At 34.0% G+C, this 16,712-nt stretch overlaps 1 protein-coding gene across 18 annotated transcripts; it reads right to left on the reverse strand.

Moving 5' to 3' along the window:
* Positions 1-1,393: 1,393 nt before the first annotated feature.
* Positions 1,394-15,124, reverse strand: LOC126725327 (putative disease resistance protein RGA3). Of its 18 annotated transcripts, none has more exons than XM_050429971.1 (22): positions 10,968-15,123; positions 10,386-10,525; positions 9,983-10,281; positions 9,265-9,521; positions 8,458-8,612; positions 8,297-8,353; positions 7,937-8,032; positions 7,747-7,845; positions 7,339-7,412; positions 6,693-6,747; positions 6,464-6,601; positions 6,304-6,377; positions 6,179-6,216; positions 5,964-6,054; positions 4,681-4,762; positions 3,882-3,946; positions 3,577-3,676; positions 3,377-3,445; positions 3,161-3,268; positions 2,899-2,991; positions 2,689-2,766; positions 1,394-1,961 (listed from the first exon to the last, which is right to left on the reverse strand). In XM_050429971.1, exon 1 carries the CDS (start codon positions 14,730-14,732, stop codon positions 10,980-10,982), a length of 3,753 nt encoding a protein of 1,250 aa, XP_050285928.1. In that variant the 5' UTR covers positions 14,733-15,123; the 3' UTR covers positions 1,394-1,961; positions 2,689-2,766; positions 2,899-2,991; positions 3,161-3,268; positions 3,377-3,445; positions 3,577-3,676; positions 3,882-3,946; positions 4,681-4,762; positions 5,964-6,054; positions 6,179-6,216; positions 6,304-6,377; positions 6,464-6,601; positions 6,693-6,747; positions 7,339-7,412; positions 7,747-7,845; positions 7,937-8,032; positions 8,297-8,353; positions 8,458-8,612; positions 9,265-9,521; positions 9,983-10,281; positions 10,386-10,525; positions 10,968-10,979. The 18 variants fall into 18 exon arrangements, with proteins under 18 accessions (XP_050285928.1, XP_050285927.1, XP_050285931.1 ...); XM_050429970.1 differs by having other exon boundaries at positions 7,259-7,412; XM_050429974.1 differs by lacking the exon at positions 7,339-7,412.
* Positions 15,125-16,712: the final 1,588 nt, after the last annotated feature.

Genomic DNA, 16,712 nt, shown 5'->3' on the forward strand with positions numbered 1-16,712 from the left:
TTTTATTTACATTAATAACAAAGTATTTTAAATTTCTTTAAGAATCTCTTATAAATTTAGAATAAAAATACAAAATTTATCAAGTACCAAAACATTTGCAACTACAAATCTCTCTATAACTCATTGAGAAAAAAAAAATTATTACTTAATATTTTAAATTACACTTTAATTTAAAATTTAAAAATAAGGGTTTTTAATTTTGAAATTGAAGATAATTTTGGAAACCTACCCTTAAGCACTAGGTTAGTACACAATATTTTAATATTAATTTAATAAAATTTGATCAAACAAATGTAATGGGGAAAATTTTTTTTCCCTTCAAGTTTGGGGTGAAATGTCATTTCTCCAAACTTCAAGAAAGGAGAATGTAATCACCCCTAAAAAAAAACGTGTATATTTGTTAATTTATTAAAGACGTTAAGCTAAAGTTCGACTATTAAATAATTGAAATTCAAATATAATAGTATATTCATGAACAAGTTATTAAATATCAAAATATGAGACTCAATCTAAGTTATATAATATTATATGTTTATATGCGTATATAATAGATTTGAAATTTTAGACTTCTGGCTAATGCCATTACCTTCACATCTATTAAATTATGCCATAAAAGTCATAACATTAACGTAGTCCTTTTAAAATAAAAAATAAAAAATCATAAAATAGTCCAGTTAAGTAATCAACATGGTCCAGCAAGCTTACAGTTTGTGGGATCAAAAAAATGAATAGGACTATAATATAATATCGTGTTGACATTTTAACACTATACTATGGTTGTGGCTTTATCTTGGCCATAATTGCCAACTGCCTGATAAGTGAACAAATGAATGGTATAGAGCCTAACACGCTCAAAAGTTAGCCTTCATAAATCTTTATGTACAAATCTATAATTGCATTTGTAGAAACTAAAATGAAGTAATAAAGACATCCTTATTATGAAAGTAGGTTCGCTCACTCAATAATACTGGCAAGACAAATCTATAATTGCAAGACTATTTTGTGTTAGCAAGACAGATAGCAAACGTGATTGTTGTGCTCACTCAATAATACTGGCAAGTCACCCCACCTTAAATATCCTGCATTGTTCAATGACTTTTTAAGGGAAAAAAAATGACTTATTATTGTAGAAGAAAATGTTACACAGATTTATTACTTTGAGAAGATAGTTACAGATAGAAGTATATAGCAATCTCACTTCTATAATCTCAAGTATAAGGCACCTAAAACATGCATTGTAGTTGATGGCATCTAAAACATACATTGTAGGCTTGTAGCTGATAGCATCTAAGGTTTGTGATGTTCCAGTTTTACTTGGAATTGATCGCCCACCAAATACCAAAGCTAATTTCATTTGATCTCCTACTTGAATTCCAATCATAGCACGAGGGGCTGAACATCAAATAGTTCACCGCAGTAAAACCACAACCATATTGGACACCATCAATAATCCAGATGAAAGCAAGTTTACAAAAAAATTTCCATGAGTAGCATCACATGCATGTCAAAGGAGGATGATGGAAAATAAATGCATACTCCCGAAAGCTTCATGGCTATACACAAGTCACAGCACACAAAAGGTTCAAAAATCTGGAATTACATGTAAATGTTGGATGCAAATTCTAGGCTCAAAATTGAAAAACTGAGTTCACTGGTCATAAATTTCTTGGTGTGCAGTGTGCCACTGCTTCACGATATTGTTTCTTGAACTCCATGACATGCTACATTAATGCGCCTATGATATGTTAATGGAGCATTGGAGCTTCATCAATCAACACTGTTGTGTCTACAAATCAAGCATAGAGATTTTCCATTTTGCCCGTTGGAGCTCTGTCATTTGACTGTGTAGAGCTTTAGCAATCAACTGTACTTGTACCAGAATGTAAGAAGTGGCTTTCTGAGGTACATCGTTGCTTATTAATTCCCACCAATTTAAAATATGCTTCACCAAATGTTCAAGACTGCACAGCCAAAGATGTAAGGGGAAAAAATTGTTAAAAATACTCATCAGCAAAGCCCATAAACAAAAACCTCCAAACTAAAGGGGTATTTAGACAACTCCATGGAAACCTTAGCTTTAATACTAAGATCATTTTATTAATTCACAATAATGGTAAATCCTCTCAATCACCCTTTGATTTGTAGGTTATGGTATTGGTGGATTAACTGACTATAAAATTATTCTTGTGAAAGTGTGAACCAGAAGTGAATTTTGATGAAATTCTCCGCTCCAAATTTTGTGAAAGTGTAAAGAATATGAGAATAACTCCAACATTTAAGCACTTGTAAACTCAATTGAAGAATCAATCAGGTGCTTTCACAATTAAATGTTTTGAAAACCATATTAAACATCATGATAAATTTTCCCAACATTGGATGTAAGACCATCATTGCTATGAAAATTTTAGTGGATTTGACACCAAAAGAAAATCACAATTATTTAGTGTAAGTATACAAAACGTGCAAGATTCAGAAAATTATGTAATTCCCAATGGCAGAAAAGGAAGAGTTTTAATTTGGCTGGAGTAGAGCATAACCATTGCCTACAATAACATAGTATAATGATATTGAGCAATGTGTTGGTTATAATAAGAAAAATGGAAATTATAATTACAGATTTAATTGTTTAAGTTCTTAGATAATATGAAAAAGGTAAGATGATAAAGAAGAATAAGGAGAAGTAATTACCTACATGTTGAATGAGATACACAATACCATAGCCTGTACTTTATGGCCTTCAATTTCACGTATATGCAAATAAGTGGCCTTCAATAACTGTAAAATTTGTGGACACTTGGACTGTAAGAGCAAATTAAAAATTTTAAATTTAGTGTATGGTTGTAAAAGATTACAAAAACGACATTGATCAATGAAAAAAGCTTTCAATATATCCCTCACTACCTTGAATTCTCTAGCCGCAAATACACAGGATAACATTGCTTGCAAATTTATATGACAAAATGCCCCATCAAGTCCCTTTCTCAAAATATGCTGAGTTCAAGGTAACAAAAATCAAATTATCAAGGTAAGCCTATTGAATGAGAGAAATCAGACTATGTTAAGGCTACAAAGCACAAGACTGGAAGCCAATCTTTTGGACCATCAATACAAACAGTCATGAACTAGGAACTTCTAGTTATAAGATAAGGGTAAAGCTCACCACTGCAGCGTGCAAATCCTTCTCAATGCTTACAACTTCAAACATGGGCATCAATACAGCATGTTAGGCCTCATCCATGTGAGTGTCAGAACCAAAAGACTTTGTAACCTGAATCAGGATTAATAACCAGCTTGAGACAATTTTGAGATTAAATTATATGCATCAGGAGATAAGATCAGACTCACAATGCACAGGTTAAACAAAGCATATGATTACCGGAGTTCCACTATCAATGTTTTATGGGGGTCCAGCCACAATATCTTTGAATGCACACCTTCTAGTTTCCTACAGAGAAGGATACTCTTTTATGCAAGTTACACATTTGTAGATTATCATTTTCACAGCAACTTATTAATGTTCCATTGCATAGCCCACGCCTCTCAAAATAAGGGATCATAAAATGAATCCAATTTTACCTCTGCAACAAGAAAACCAATATTCACGCCAACCCGAATTTCCTTACCACGTAGATCATAGAGTACCTCTTCAAGTTCCATTTAATCCAAGTAAATGCAACTGGTTGGAATGCATAGATAAATAACCACTGAACATATAAACTGGAGTTGCCAAGTTAATGACAAATATGAAAATGAAATTATAAAGTTATTTGTGGCAAACAATATATATTTAGTATATTCCCTGGGCCTGAATGGTTAAACTACTTTGGAGGCATCACTAACCCATGTGATGTCCAGATTATGGTGCTACAAAAAAAATTTACCTTTTGCATGACATTTCCCTCTTGCACAAGATTTTCTTCCATGAGGAACATTGTTTCAAGTTCACCTTGCATAATAAATAAGACAAAATGAATTATAAATAAAAGAAAAAGAATAACATCATCTTTAAAGATTGCCACATAAATTATTTTGTGTTTATAATTGTGCATTCTAAGCCTTTGAATTGTTCTTGTTTTTGTTGTTGCCATTGTAGTACTAACTGTGCATTCAAGTGCAAATTCTAAAATCATAGCCACCAAAATGGTGTCTAACAAACTATGCATTGTTTTGGTCTCTTTATCTCTCCTCATTGCCCCCTTTCTTCTTTAAATTTTATAATACAAAATATTAATCTTAATTTTATGCTTAGAAACTAAACAATCTTCCAACTCATAATAATTCATTGAGAAAGGAATCAATATAAGATCGCAGACCAATTTTAAAGAAATTTCTTTTCGTTAGTAAAAGATATCAAGGTGAACTATAGTGCTTCAGAATGCTAATCAGATAAAAGCTAAGCAACTAATAGTAGTCAAGCAGACGTTGGCCCAAAAGAAAGGTAGCCTTGAACTCTTGTTACGGTGTGGTTTGTTATTTACAATTACTTATTAGTCTTTTACATAAAAAACAGATAGCAATAACATGTTGAAATTTAGTTCTAATCAATGGTGAGAAGATGCAGCAATTATTCAATGCAATGATGTGGGGCAGTCTAATAGGAAAAATTGACAACTAGTTAAGAAAAAAAAGTGAATTGAATTTATGAAACATGAGTATCTAGTTCTTGATTGTATCAGAAACCTGAAAATCCTCATAAATGAATTTATGACGTTTCCCTCTTGCACAAGATTTTCTTCCATGAGGAACATTGTTTCAAGTTCACCTTGCATAATAAATAAGACAAAATGAATTATAAATAAAAGAAAAATAATAACATCTAGTGATTCTCTCTTGTTGTTCCTTATTAGCTCTCTTTTTCTTTGTAATTAGTTTTTCCTTTATGTTTCTGCTTTTCTTTCCTTTTTTGTAATCTTTCTCTTGCTTTGTGCTACTTTGCATAAAGCAGATTTTTTTTAATAAACATCTTTCTTACTTATCAAAAAAAAAAATCATCTTTAAAGATTGCCACATAAATTATTTTGTATTTATAATTGTGCATTCTAAGCCTTTGAATTGTTATTGTTTTTGTTGTTGCCATTGTAGTACTAACTGTGCATTCAAGTGCAAATTCTAAAATCATAGCCACCAAAATGGTGTCTAACAAACTATGTATTGTTTTGGTCTCTTTATCTTTCCTCATTGTCCCCTTTCTTCTTTAAATTTTATAATACAAAATATTGATGTCCAATTGGCTTTTCAACTAATTTTAATTTTATGTTTAGAAACTAAACAATCTTCCAACTCATTATAATTTATTGAGAAAGGAATCAATATAGGATCGCAGACCCATTTTAAAGAAATTTCTTTTCATTAGTAAAAGATATCAAGGTGAACTAAGTGCTTCAGAATGCTAATCAGATAAAAGCTAAGCAACTAATAGTAGTGAAGCAGACACTGGCCCAAAAGAAAGGTAGCCTTGAACTCTTGTTACGGTGTGGTTTCAGTGTTATTTACAATTACTTTAGTCTTGTACATAAAAAAAATTCCGATTGTGATAAGATGTTGAAATTTAGTTCTAATCAATGGTGAGAAGATGCAGCAATTATTCAATGCAATGATTTGGGGCAGTCTAATAGGAATAATTGACAACTAGTTAAGAAAAAAAAGTGAATTGAATTTATGAAACATGAGTATCTAGTTCTTGATTGTATTAGAAACCTGAAAACCCTCATAAATGAATGCGATACATCAACACTAGAACAGTATGACAGAGAGGAGCAGAAAGGCACGAAGAGTCATAAGCAATTTTACTTTGCCTCAGCCAAACGAGGAGGGAGAAAAAGAACATAAAGATTTCCTCTGTGATTTCCATTCAAAAAAGGAAAGTAAAAATCTCCTCAGCAAAGAAATCATAATAAGCCAACAAGAAACTCTTATTCACTTCCATTAATGTTGGTTTCATAAAAGCAGTATCCGATAGTTACCTCCCATGCCCACACTCTTCCAGTTGGGATGTTTGTAATATCTTCTTCTACCCGGTGGTTGCTTCCCAAGCATGCCACAGAACACTCTAGCCTTGAGACAAGAAACAAGCATATGACATTGATTAAAAAGTCAATATATATATTTTTAATGTAATAGTTACGAGCATTCAAAAATATGGATAAGAGATTCCATAAAGATTTTGCTGGCCAATTACCTCGGTTGCTTTTTATGTGTCACCAAATAGACTGGCCCCTACAGAACACCAGCATTTGAAGTCAAGATTGTTTTTGCTGCATCTTTGAAATGATAACAGAGCTTTGTAGTTAGAAATTTACTCACAATGTCTGAGGCCCAAGGGAACACAACATTTTGCATGATGTCTAGCCAGAATGAAGGCTAAGTATTCCTCGACCCTTAATAGGTTGGAAATTATTGTTACTAACTATGGAGCAAAAAGAAAATGCAGCAACATCATGGAAAGAGAAGAATAAAAAGTTACCTGAAGGAAAATTAGAATTGAGGTACCCTTATCAAAGGCAAGAGTTATATGGCTTCAATACCTATATTTTTTGCTCATTCTGATGACAAATTTGGATTTTTTTTTTTTCTTTAATTGGTCCAATCTTCTCTTGTCCACCTTTTATTAAGCCATTCCAGAATTAGGAAATTATGGATGGTAACAAAAGGTAAGAATTTTATTTATTTTTTTTTAAAAAAGGAGCATTTACTAGTCTCTCTTGCATGGGATGTTTTATCCAAACACATCACAGTTCCCAACTCACCCTGCATAATGAACAAGAAGAAAGAATGAGAGAATTAAAGGAGAAGATTTTTTTTATTGGGTGTTACTAAAGGGGCATTCTAGTTTCACTTCTAGGATTACAGATACCATAATTATGTCGAGCAATATTTTTGGCCTAAAAAATCATTGTCATTATCCTTTCTCAACTATACAATTTTTATAACAAAAAAAATAGAAGGGCTAGTTGCTTCTTTACGACTAAAATTCTTCTCTTGCTAGAAACTATAAAATGCTCCAACTCATAATTGCTTAAAAGGAACGGACATAAGAACACATCCTATTTTTCAAGAAATTTGTTGGAAAGCGAAAGCGAAAACAAAGAACATAAAAACTATTCATTTCACGTGTACCTATTTCTTAACTATAAACAATCATGTAATGTAGTTATATGGCTTTCTGCTAAGAAAATCAATTAACTAACGCATACAAGAAATAAACGAAAATTTATGGAGCATTTTTAACTATTTTGATTGTTTGAAAAGCTAGAAGTACCTAGTAAATAAATGTGTGATCAAACAAGAGAGCTATGGCTCCAAAAAGAGGTGAAAAGAGAAAGAGGGAAGAGAAATCACACTTTGCCTCAACCAGAAATGGAGGGAGAGGGAGTAGTTACAAAGTACATTTATCTTCAGCATTCTGTAATCATCTGTATAATTAAGGAAATAAACCAAAATTAATGAGGAAACTCCAGGAGTGAAAGACATGATGGGATTGAGGCAGTAAAGACCAAAAAAGTCATAAGAATCTAGTAGAAAACACTGTTCATTCAAGAATCTAGTTGGTCCTCATATGGGAAAATTTATCTACTTTACTAAAGAAACAAAATACAGACCTTCAAAGTAAGGCTGATAAGAGGAAGAAATCAGACAATGCTAAGTCTACAAAGAAGCATTTGGAAAAAGCCAATCTTTTAGATCATTATCACTTTGGAACATTCAAAAACTAGGAACTTCTAGTAAAAAGATGTGTACAAACCCTACCTGTAATGCACAACACCATTCTCTATGTGTAGAACTTCAAACACGGGCTTAATGAGTCTTGTTTACGGTATGTAAACAGCAAGGACCTTTTTCTGTGGCCTGCATTATGAGTGGCAACCAGATTTCGATTATATGAGATTAAAACATATGATTTCATTAGGAGATAAGGTAGATGTGATCTAAAACTCACCACAAATTATTCAAAGCATCCCAGACTTCCAATGTCTTTATCAATGGTTTTAGGAAGTCCATCCATAACAACTTTGAGAGCACACCTTCTAGTTTCCTGCAAAGAAGAGTGCTCTTTTACACAAGTTCAAATTTTTACTTATCATTTTGCAGAAGCTTCTTAGTGTTACTTTATATATATATATATATATATATATATAGTTACAACCTGGATGTTTCCATTGGAAACACTGAGATGTTGAGCTAAAAGGCTCTTAATATTACACAACCCAGTCCTAACAAAATCAGGGATCCTAAAATAATCCAATTTCACCTCCACAGTACAACAAACCAATATTTGTGTTGAATCAAATTGCATTACCACATATTAATATCACAGAAGTTCTTTCCAAGTCCCATCTACTCCACGAAAGTACAACTGCTAAGATGCAAGAGTTAACAATTACTAAACATATAAATTGGAGCTGTTTACCAAGGCAAAGACTACTATGTAAATTCAAATCTTAAAGTTTAATGTCAAACATTTTGCAACATGCTCTGCTCCTGAATTCTGCAGACAGCTTTGGAGATGCAACTGACCCCTCGAGATGTTCCAATCATGGTGCCAAAGTTTTTTGCATGACCATTCCCTCTTGTGCAAGATGTGCTTTCCCAAATGACACAGTTTGGAGTTCACCCTGCACAATAAAACAAGATGACGGAATGATAGAATGAAACACAAAGCATGAGCTGAGAAAATTTTGTCAAGCTTTGCAACTGAGATTATTTTGTGGTACCAAACATGAATTCTAGTGAAACTTCTAGAATTACTCAAAAAATGAAAATAAAAGATAAAACTAAAAAGCATATCTAGCAATGGATTTTTTTTTTTTTTTTTTTTTTATTAGTCATATCTAAGCAATGGATTATGGACACATATACTTTCTTATTGCACTTTTCCTCACAAAATTTGTAATCAGAAAAAAAATGACAGCCAACTGTCTTTTTACAAAACTAAATTCTCTGCTTTGAAACTACTCAATATTTAAAGTAAAGGCTAATTGCTTATAAGAAAGAATTGACATAAGACCACAACCCATTTGAAAAAAAATGTAACAGTTGGGAAAAATACAAACGTAGAAAAAAAAGGGGGGGGGGGGGGGGGGGTTATGAAGCATGATTAAACAGTTCTTGATTTTATTAGAAAGTTGAAAGCCCCCATGTATGAATGTGTGATAAAAGACATGATGACAAGTGAAAGAATAGAGGCAAGAAGTTATAATTTGCCTCAGCCAAAAGCAGAGAGAGAGAGAGAGAGAGTACATCTATGTGTAGTGTTTCTATAATTACCTATATCACGAAGGAAATAAACCATAACCATAGAGGAAACTTGTCGAGTGAGGATAAGATTGAGGCAGCAAAGAAGTTGTAATAGGCTATTAAGAAAATGTTATTCACTTCCACCGTTCCACGAATGTTGCTCCAGAAAAGAGTATCCAACTCTTTCCAACCAACTAACAAAGCCAAGGTATTTGTAATTTTTTCTTCTTGACTGGTGGTCACCTCTTATACTTCACACTCTTCAATGTAAAGAATCACTTCAGCCTCTGAGACAAGAAACAAAACATACAATATTGACATAAAACTTGCAAGCATCTAAACCTGTATCTATAAAACTTGATCATAAGCAAAATCATTTTGGAGCCTAAAGAGCCCTTCTCTTTCATCTTAAGATTAGCATATAGATAAAAGATGCGAATTATCTAATTATCTTTGAATTGATAATGGAGATTTTTACCCAAAAAAAAAACCTGTGCTATGTGCTAGGATTTTAAAACTTTTAAAATAATATACTCAATGATATCCATTAAAAAAGTACATGTATCACCAAATCAAATCAGATTGAATGAGGCCCGAGGAGCATGAAACACTTTTGCATTATTTCTGGACTAAATGAGAGTGAAACATACCTAGACCCTTGATAGGTTGGACATTGTAGTTGTTAAAAATGTACAAAGAAGCAAATGCAACAATAGCAAAAAGGGGCTGAAAAAAAACAAGAAGTTACCTGTAGGAGAACTATAATCTAAGTGCCCATATTAAACAAAAAGTTGAATGGCCTTGATTCCAGAATTTGGGGAATTTTTGAACTGGTCCAGTCTACTACTCTTCACCTTCTACATCGTCATTCCAAAATTATTCAACCATGGATGGCATAAACAGACAAACAAACAACAGACTTCTATCTAGTTATTCCCTCTTATCCCAGTGCTAACATCCTACTCTCTCTCTCTTTATTTGCATGAAACACTCCAATCGAAAGGACAAGAAAACCACATGCACTCCTCTGGATTCAAACTCTTTAAACTGCAATGTTAAAGCTGATGATTATGAGCTAAATGCTCATGCTAAATATTTATTCTAGAAATTTAATAGATAGAAGACTGCATAAGTTGCAAATGATCACATACCTTAATGACCTTTCATTTGTCAGTATGCAATACAAAATGCAAGCCTTTCTTTTGTGGGTGTTTTACAAACATGCATCCATACATGCAAATTTTCTCCAGCACAAGATATGCTTCTCATTTGATTTCTGGTTTAATAAGGCCTACAAAATAAATATTTAGCATGAGGATTTTACCACAGAGAAAACACTATAACAAAGAAGAACTTTAACAAAGAAAAGTCTTCTTGTCATTGGTATGAAGAAGAAAAACCATATAAAATAAAAATACAATAAACAAAGGTAACTTTCTTTTTTTTTTTTTTTGTTTGATAATCATAAAACAAGACAGCATAATGATGAACAAGGGATTATGAAAATAATTAAGACACAGTAGTAAAATCTCCAACACATTTTTGTAATTTTGTGAATAGTATTAGTGGGCAAATGAAATTGAACTATTTGGTCACAAATCTGATGAATTTATCTACGAACATTGTTAATTTTAATTTTTTTTCTATGGTGGGAATTATTTTCCTAGACAAATAGAATATAAAAAGAAAGAAAGAAAGAAAAAAAACGAAGAAGACAAAGTGAAAGAAGTTACCTTAACTGAGATTCAAGTTTGCATTGGACGACCATCTCTTCGCACAGATCTATAATCAATAAGGATGTTGGGTATGTGAGAAATCTTGGGCCATTGATCTCCTATATCTGTTTTGCAACATTCACTGAGAATTGGACTATATTCGATATCCAGATTCTTTAAGGGAGTTGTAGGAAGGAAGTCTGGCAGCGATTTCAGCTTGGGGCAATTATGAATTCGCAATTCCTGAAGACGTGGCATAATAGTGATAGTAACACCACTTTCTTGTGCTTCTTCTTCTCTCATTGTTCCTCCAATCCCATCCCATTCTTCCCACTCTTTCAACCTCCAAAATGAGAGGGACTTTAAATTAGGGAATAAGACAAGTGAAGATAATGATGATGATGTTGATCCCTTCTCTTCGTCTATCTTCTTCTTGTTGTTGTTGGATTCTTCTATTCCCAAAAATTCAAAGCCCACCTTTTTCACACTTTCCGCATCACATATCGTTAATGATTCGAGGAACCGCGGCTTCCCCAAAGTGGGAAAATGCTCTCCGCTATTCAGATTGTGACATGTAAGTGATTTCAATCTGGGTAAATGGCATGCCAACGTCATCCAATTGGAAATTCGACAATCGATAGTCAATTCCTCTAACGAAGTTTTCTCGAGGAAGTTGGGCAGTGACTTTAGCTTTGGGCACTGGCAAATTGTCAAAACCCGAAGACGTGGCATAATTAGAACTGATTCTGAAACACCACTTTCTCCCATCCCATCCCATTCTTCCCACTCCTCCATAAACCTAATATCGAGATATTTCAACTTAGGGAATAAGATAAGTGATGATGTTGATGTTGATGCCATCTCCTCATCCTTCTTCCTATTGGATTCTATTCCCAAAAATTCAACACCCACCTTTTTCATACTACTACAATCACTTATATATAATGATTCGAGGAAACGCAGCTTCCCCAGAGGAGGCAATTGCTCTAACTTATTGCAGGAATCAAGCACAAGCTTTTTCAAATTGGTCAAAGACATCACCCAATTGGGCAGTGCCTTTAGCTTTGGGCATGAGTAAATAGTCAAAACCTGAAGACGTGGCATAATTAAAACTGATTCTGAAACACCACTTTCTCCCATCCCATCCCATTCTTCCCACTCTTCCATATTGCTAAAACGGAGAGATTTCAAATTAGGGAATAAGATAAGTGATGATGTTGATGTTGATCCCATCTCCTCATCCTTCTTCCTATTGGATTCTATTCCCAAAAATTCAACACCCACCTTTTTCACACTACTAAAATCACTAATATCTAATGATTCGAGGAAACGCAGCTTCCCCAGAGGAGGCAATTGCTCTAAATTATCCCACGAATAAAGCTCAAGCTCTTTCAAAATGGTCAAAGACATCAACCAATTAGGATACCCTGTACCCCTGTAGTAATGAATCGATAAACTCTCCAACTCTGGATGTGGCTCCAACGCATTAAGAACTAATTCATCATTCTCCCCTCTTCTATCCTCCTCATCATCCTCATCATCCTCAGCTTCCCCACCAAACTGTAATCTCAACTTACGGAGGTGTATCTTATTTTTTAGTTGTGCATTTTCAGCCTCTTGTACATCTGTTACGTTTTCCAGGCCTTCTATCCCAAGAGACCCTTTAAGGTGGACTAGATTCTTCAAATCTCCAAGTTTACACTCTCCAAAATTGTTTAGACCACCTATTATGAATCTGTTTAATGTTCTGAGAGAACTCAATCTTCCAATCCCTTTTGGAAAGGGTTCGGTCAATCCTTCACACTCATCAATAAGAAGATGTCTCAATTTAATTAGTTTACCCATTCCTTGGGGTAATTTCATAATTTCACCACAACCACTAATATCCAGTGTTTGTAAATTACATAAATTACACATCATTTCAGGTAATTCTGTAATGTTAGAACCTGATAAATTGAGCAATCTTAAATGTTCTAATTTTTCCACTTCATTTGGAAGTTTCTCAAAGGAACTATCTTTCAAATTCAATGACCGGAGGCATGTCAAATGTAGGAATAAATCAGATGAGAAGACCATTCTTCCAAAATAAGGAGTTCGTAGAAAAAGACTCCGTAGATTTTTTGCACTATAGAGAGATACAGGAAATTGTGTTTCCTCCTTTAATTCTAATGTCAAATGACGGACACTTTTACAATCTGTCCCCAACTCTTTGTCACCATCAATTGTGACGCATTCATTTGTTGACATAAATTGGGCAAAGTCATGAACCACATCATGCATTTTGCATCTTATTATCTTATCATCATCATTGTCGTCTTTCTCAAAATCTTGGAAGAAGGAGTGCATAACTAATTTTTCAAAGTACCTTTCTCCCGTATCCTCCATATTAGATTTTGAGCCACAATATCCTTGTGCCATCCATTGGTAGACCAACTCATTTCTAGAAAAGGGATAATCCTTTGGAAATTGAGCACAATACAAGAAGCATTGTTTTATTGCTGATGGCAACTCATTATAACTAAATAATAATGGTCCTAAAAAAATGTCCTCTTTAACTTCTTTTAATTCCCATAAATTACTGTCCAAAAGGTCCTTCCATTTTTGCCTACTTCTTTGGCTGCCCATGACACTTCCTAGAATCTTTGCAGCTAGTGGCAAGCCCTTACACTTATTTGCTAGTTCTCGACCAAGTTTTCCTAGTTGCTCATCATCTCTGTCAACAGATGCCATTTGACTGCATATCAACCAGCTGTCTTCATTAGACAGTACCTCCAAATTGATGGTATAAGCACTATTTACCATCTTTGCAACTCCCTCCTTACGTGTGGTGATCAAAATTCTACTACCTTGAGCCCCACATCTGAGTGCAAGTTTGAATGGCTCCCAATCATTGTGTTTTTCAGACCACACATCATCTAAGACAAGAAAAAACTTCTTTCCCCTAATCAAATCACAAATTCTATCTAATAGATTTTGCAATTCAGAAATGTTGGGGGATTGACGTTCAATAGATTCAATGATTGCTTTGGCAACCCTGATCTGATCAAAAGGAACAGAAACACATACCCATATTCGCATTTCAAAATGGGCCCGCACATCATCACTATTGTAAGCTAGTTGGGCAAGAGTTGTTTTTCCCATACCTGCCATGCCTATTAAGGAGATGACATGGGGGCTCTTTTCTTCTTGGCTACCCTTGCCCAAGAGGTTGCTCACTAGCTCACTCCTTTCCTTATCACGACCACATATTTTAGACACATCAATAAGGGAGGTAGTTTTTGGTCGAGCAACTACTTCAGTATCCCTATTCGAGTAAATCCTAAACTCGAACCTGGCATTCTCTTTGTGAAGTTCATCTAAGTTTCCACTCAGTTCTTTTATTTTGTGAGCAATATCGTGACGCAAACCAAGTTTTTTAAATTGACGAAAAAAACACAAAGAGGAAGGGATGAAAGAGCATACCTTCTTCTTTAGAATAGGGGAGCTTTCAGCTTTTTCTTGTTTCTCAATTTCTGATTTGATCATTGCAGTGTTCCACTCATCCAGCACATTGTCCATCTCGTAGGATACGTCTTTGAGCTCTTGTAACCAAACCTTCACAGCTGTGTCTGTCAGTTGTCTTTTCTCAGCATCCTCAAGCACTGCATGGATGGTTTTGAGTTTGCGTTCAAGCTTTTCGACTTCTTTTTTAACACCAACTACCAATCTTATCTCTTGTTCCGCCTCCCGAGCAGCAATTGAAACAAACTGATCCAAGATAGCAGAAACTAGAGGTTCGGCCATACTTGCAGTTGAAGTTTGATAGATATCAGAAGCAAATGAAAGAAACTAAGGTAATGGATTTGCGAAAGTGATTAGAGGTGCTACAGATGTTCTTCTTTCCTGCTTTTATATTTAACAGGAAGAACCAAGGAATCTATCACGGGCACTCAACATTATAAAAGGCAATTATGTAGGGACAACTTCCTGTTGTATGCTGGCATATAATTCTTACAAGATCTTTGCCACCAAACAAAGAAAAGCATAACCCTTGAGAGAAAAAGCAAAAGAAGGAAGAAAAGAATCAGAGGAAAAGCTAAAGGACCATCTGATGTTTATTACGCTCGCTCAAGCTTTGTTGGATGCTGTTAGGAGATTAACATTTACGCAACGCAAGGGATCCATATATATGCATTGCTTCTTGTCTTGGTAAAGTATTTATTCCTCTAGTTTTTTTTTGTGAACTTGAAACAGAGACTATCTGAACACATTACCTTTTTGCAGTTTGAAAGATTGATGCTTGCTTTATACATTGAGATGGGCGGTGACCTTAATTAAAACTCTCCTTGTGGGAAATTAAACGTTGCAAAAAATATCAAACTAATTAAACTATTTAATGTTTCTCAAAAAAAAAAATTTTTTGAAGTAATTAATTTGTAGAATCATTTAAGTCGTCATAGAACGAAGGAAATGCTAGCCCTTTTCAATCTATGGTGCTCTGCACCAACAACTTTACCCCAATAAAGCAAAGCTACAGTCGTTTTATTAACTAAACAAAGCTACCTGTCGTATTTCCACTGTTATGTGAGATGAGTTGTAAAACACGTGATATGCACGTGGTTAGTTAGTTAATCAAGAATCTTTTAGTTAGTCGTGGAACTGATTTAGCAGTAAGTTAGTTTTTCTCTTGGATTCCATTATCTCCGTTTATTCACATATAGAAGCAGAGGACCATATGTAATTATTCAATTTTATTCATTCAATGAAATCTGAGTTTTCCTCTCAGTCTTGATAGATAGGTTTCTTTGTTTGTGGTGCTTCTTGTGGCTCTAATGGCCCAATTATGTTTATATGCAGATTTTGAGCCTTTTTTGTGGGTTGTGTCTTTAAGCCCAGGAAAAAATAAGTCATAAACAAAATTTTTCCAGTATCAAAGGATGGATCTATGTTAACATTAAAAAAAAAAAAAAAAACATATATTTTTGGGAAAAATGCTCATATATCCCCTAAACTTTCAACCACTGGCCAAAACATCCCTTGAACTTTTATATTGGCTAATTTACTCCATAAACTATACACATCTACCAAATTAATACCTCTGTTAGTTTGGTGTGAAAAAATTAACAAAATTAGATACACATGAGATTTAAAAATGATCAAACTTAATTTTATTAACATGAAATTGATGGAAAGAAGAGAAAGCTAGGTCTGTGGCACTAGAGAAAGGAGAGACATGGCAGAACCAAAGTCATCGTGATAGGTAGCCCTGTCGTATCGCTGCCAATGTCTCGATAGCGGCTTGTGCTTCCACCGCCGTTCGACAACCACCACTTGGTATGTTTGTTTTTTTTTTTTTCTTTTCTTTTTCTTTTTCTTTCTTTCATTCTTTCTTTTGCTGGTATTGGTATTTAAATCCACAAAGAACCTCTGTTTATTTTTATTTCCATGAGTGAATTTCTAGAGGAATTTCTTGGTTTGGTTTAATTTTTTGGAGTTGGGTTTCTATGAGCTTGTTAGTTTCATAGAAGTTAATAGAATTTACAAATCAAACAAATATTAAAATTTGGGGTTGAAGTTATAGTATACATATCAGGTGAATGGAGTATATTCTTTATATTGTTTTGCAATTGATGTTTATGTGGCTAGTGCTCTAGTGAACGTGTATTGCATTATTACTTTTGAGTATGCTATACAACTGTTTGATTAAATGCATAAGAGAGATATCTAAGAAATATAAGAAAACAGAGCAAGACTTTTTGAATCCTCGAGTTTAGTGTTAAAGTT

The sequence above is a fragment of the Quercus robur genome, chromosome 5, assembly GCF_932294415.1.
Source record: "Quercus robur chromosome 5, dhQueRobu3.1, whole genome shotgun sequence".
In the NCBI taxonomy this organism is placed as follows: Eukaryota; Viridiplantae; Streptophyta; class Magnoliopsida; order Fagales; family Fagaceae; genus Quercus; species Quercus robur.

Bases quoted from the DNA above. Each gene is read 5' to 3' on its own strand.
- LOC126725327 (XM_050429984.1), bottom strand. From the start codon at position 14,732: ATGGCCGAACCTCTAGTTTCTGCTATCTTGGATCAGTTTGTTTCAATT.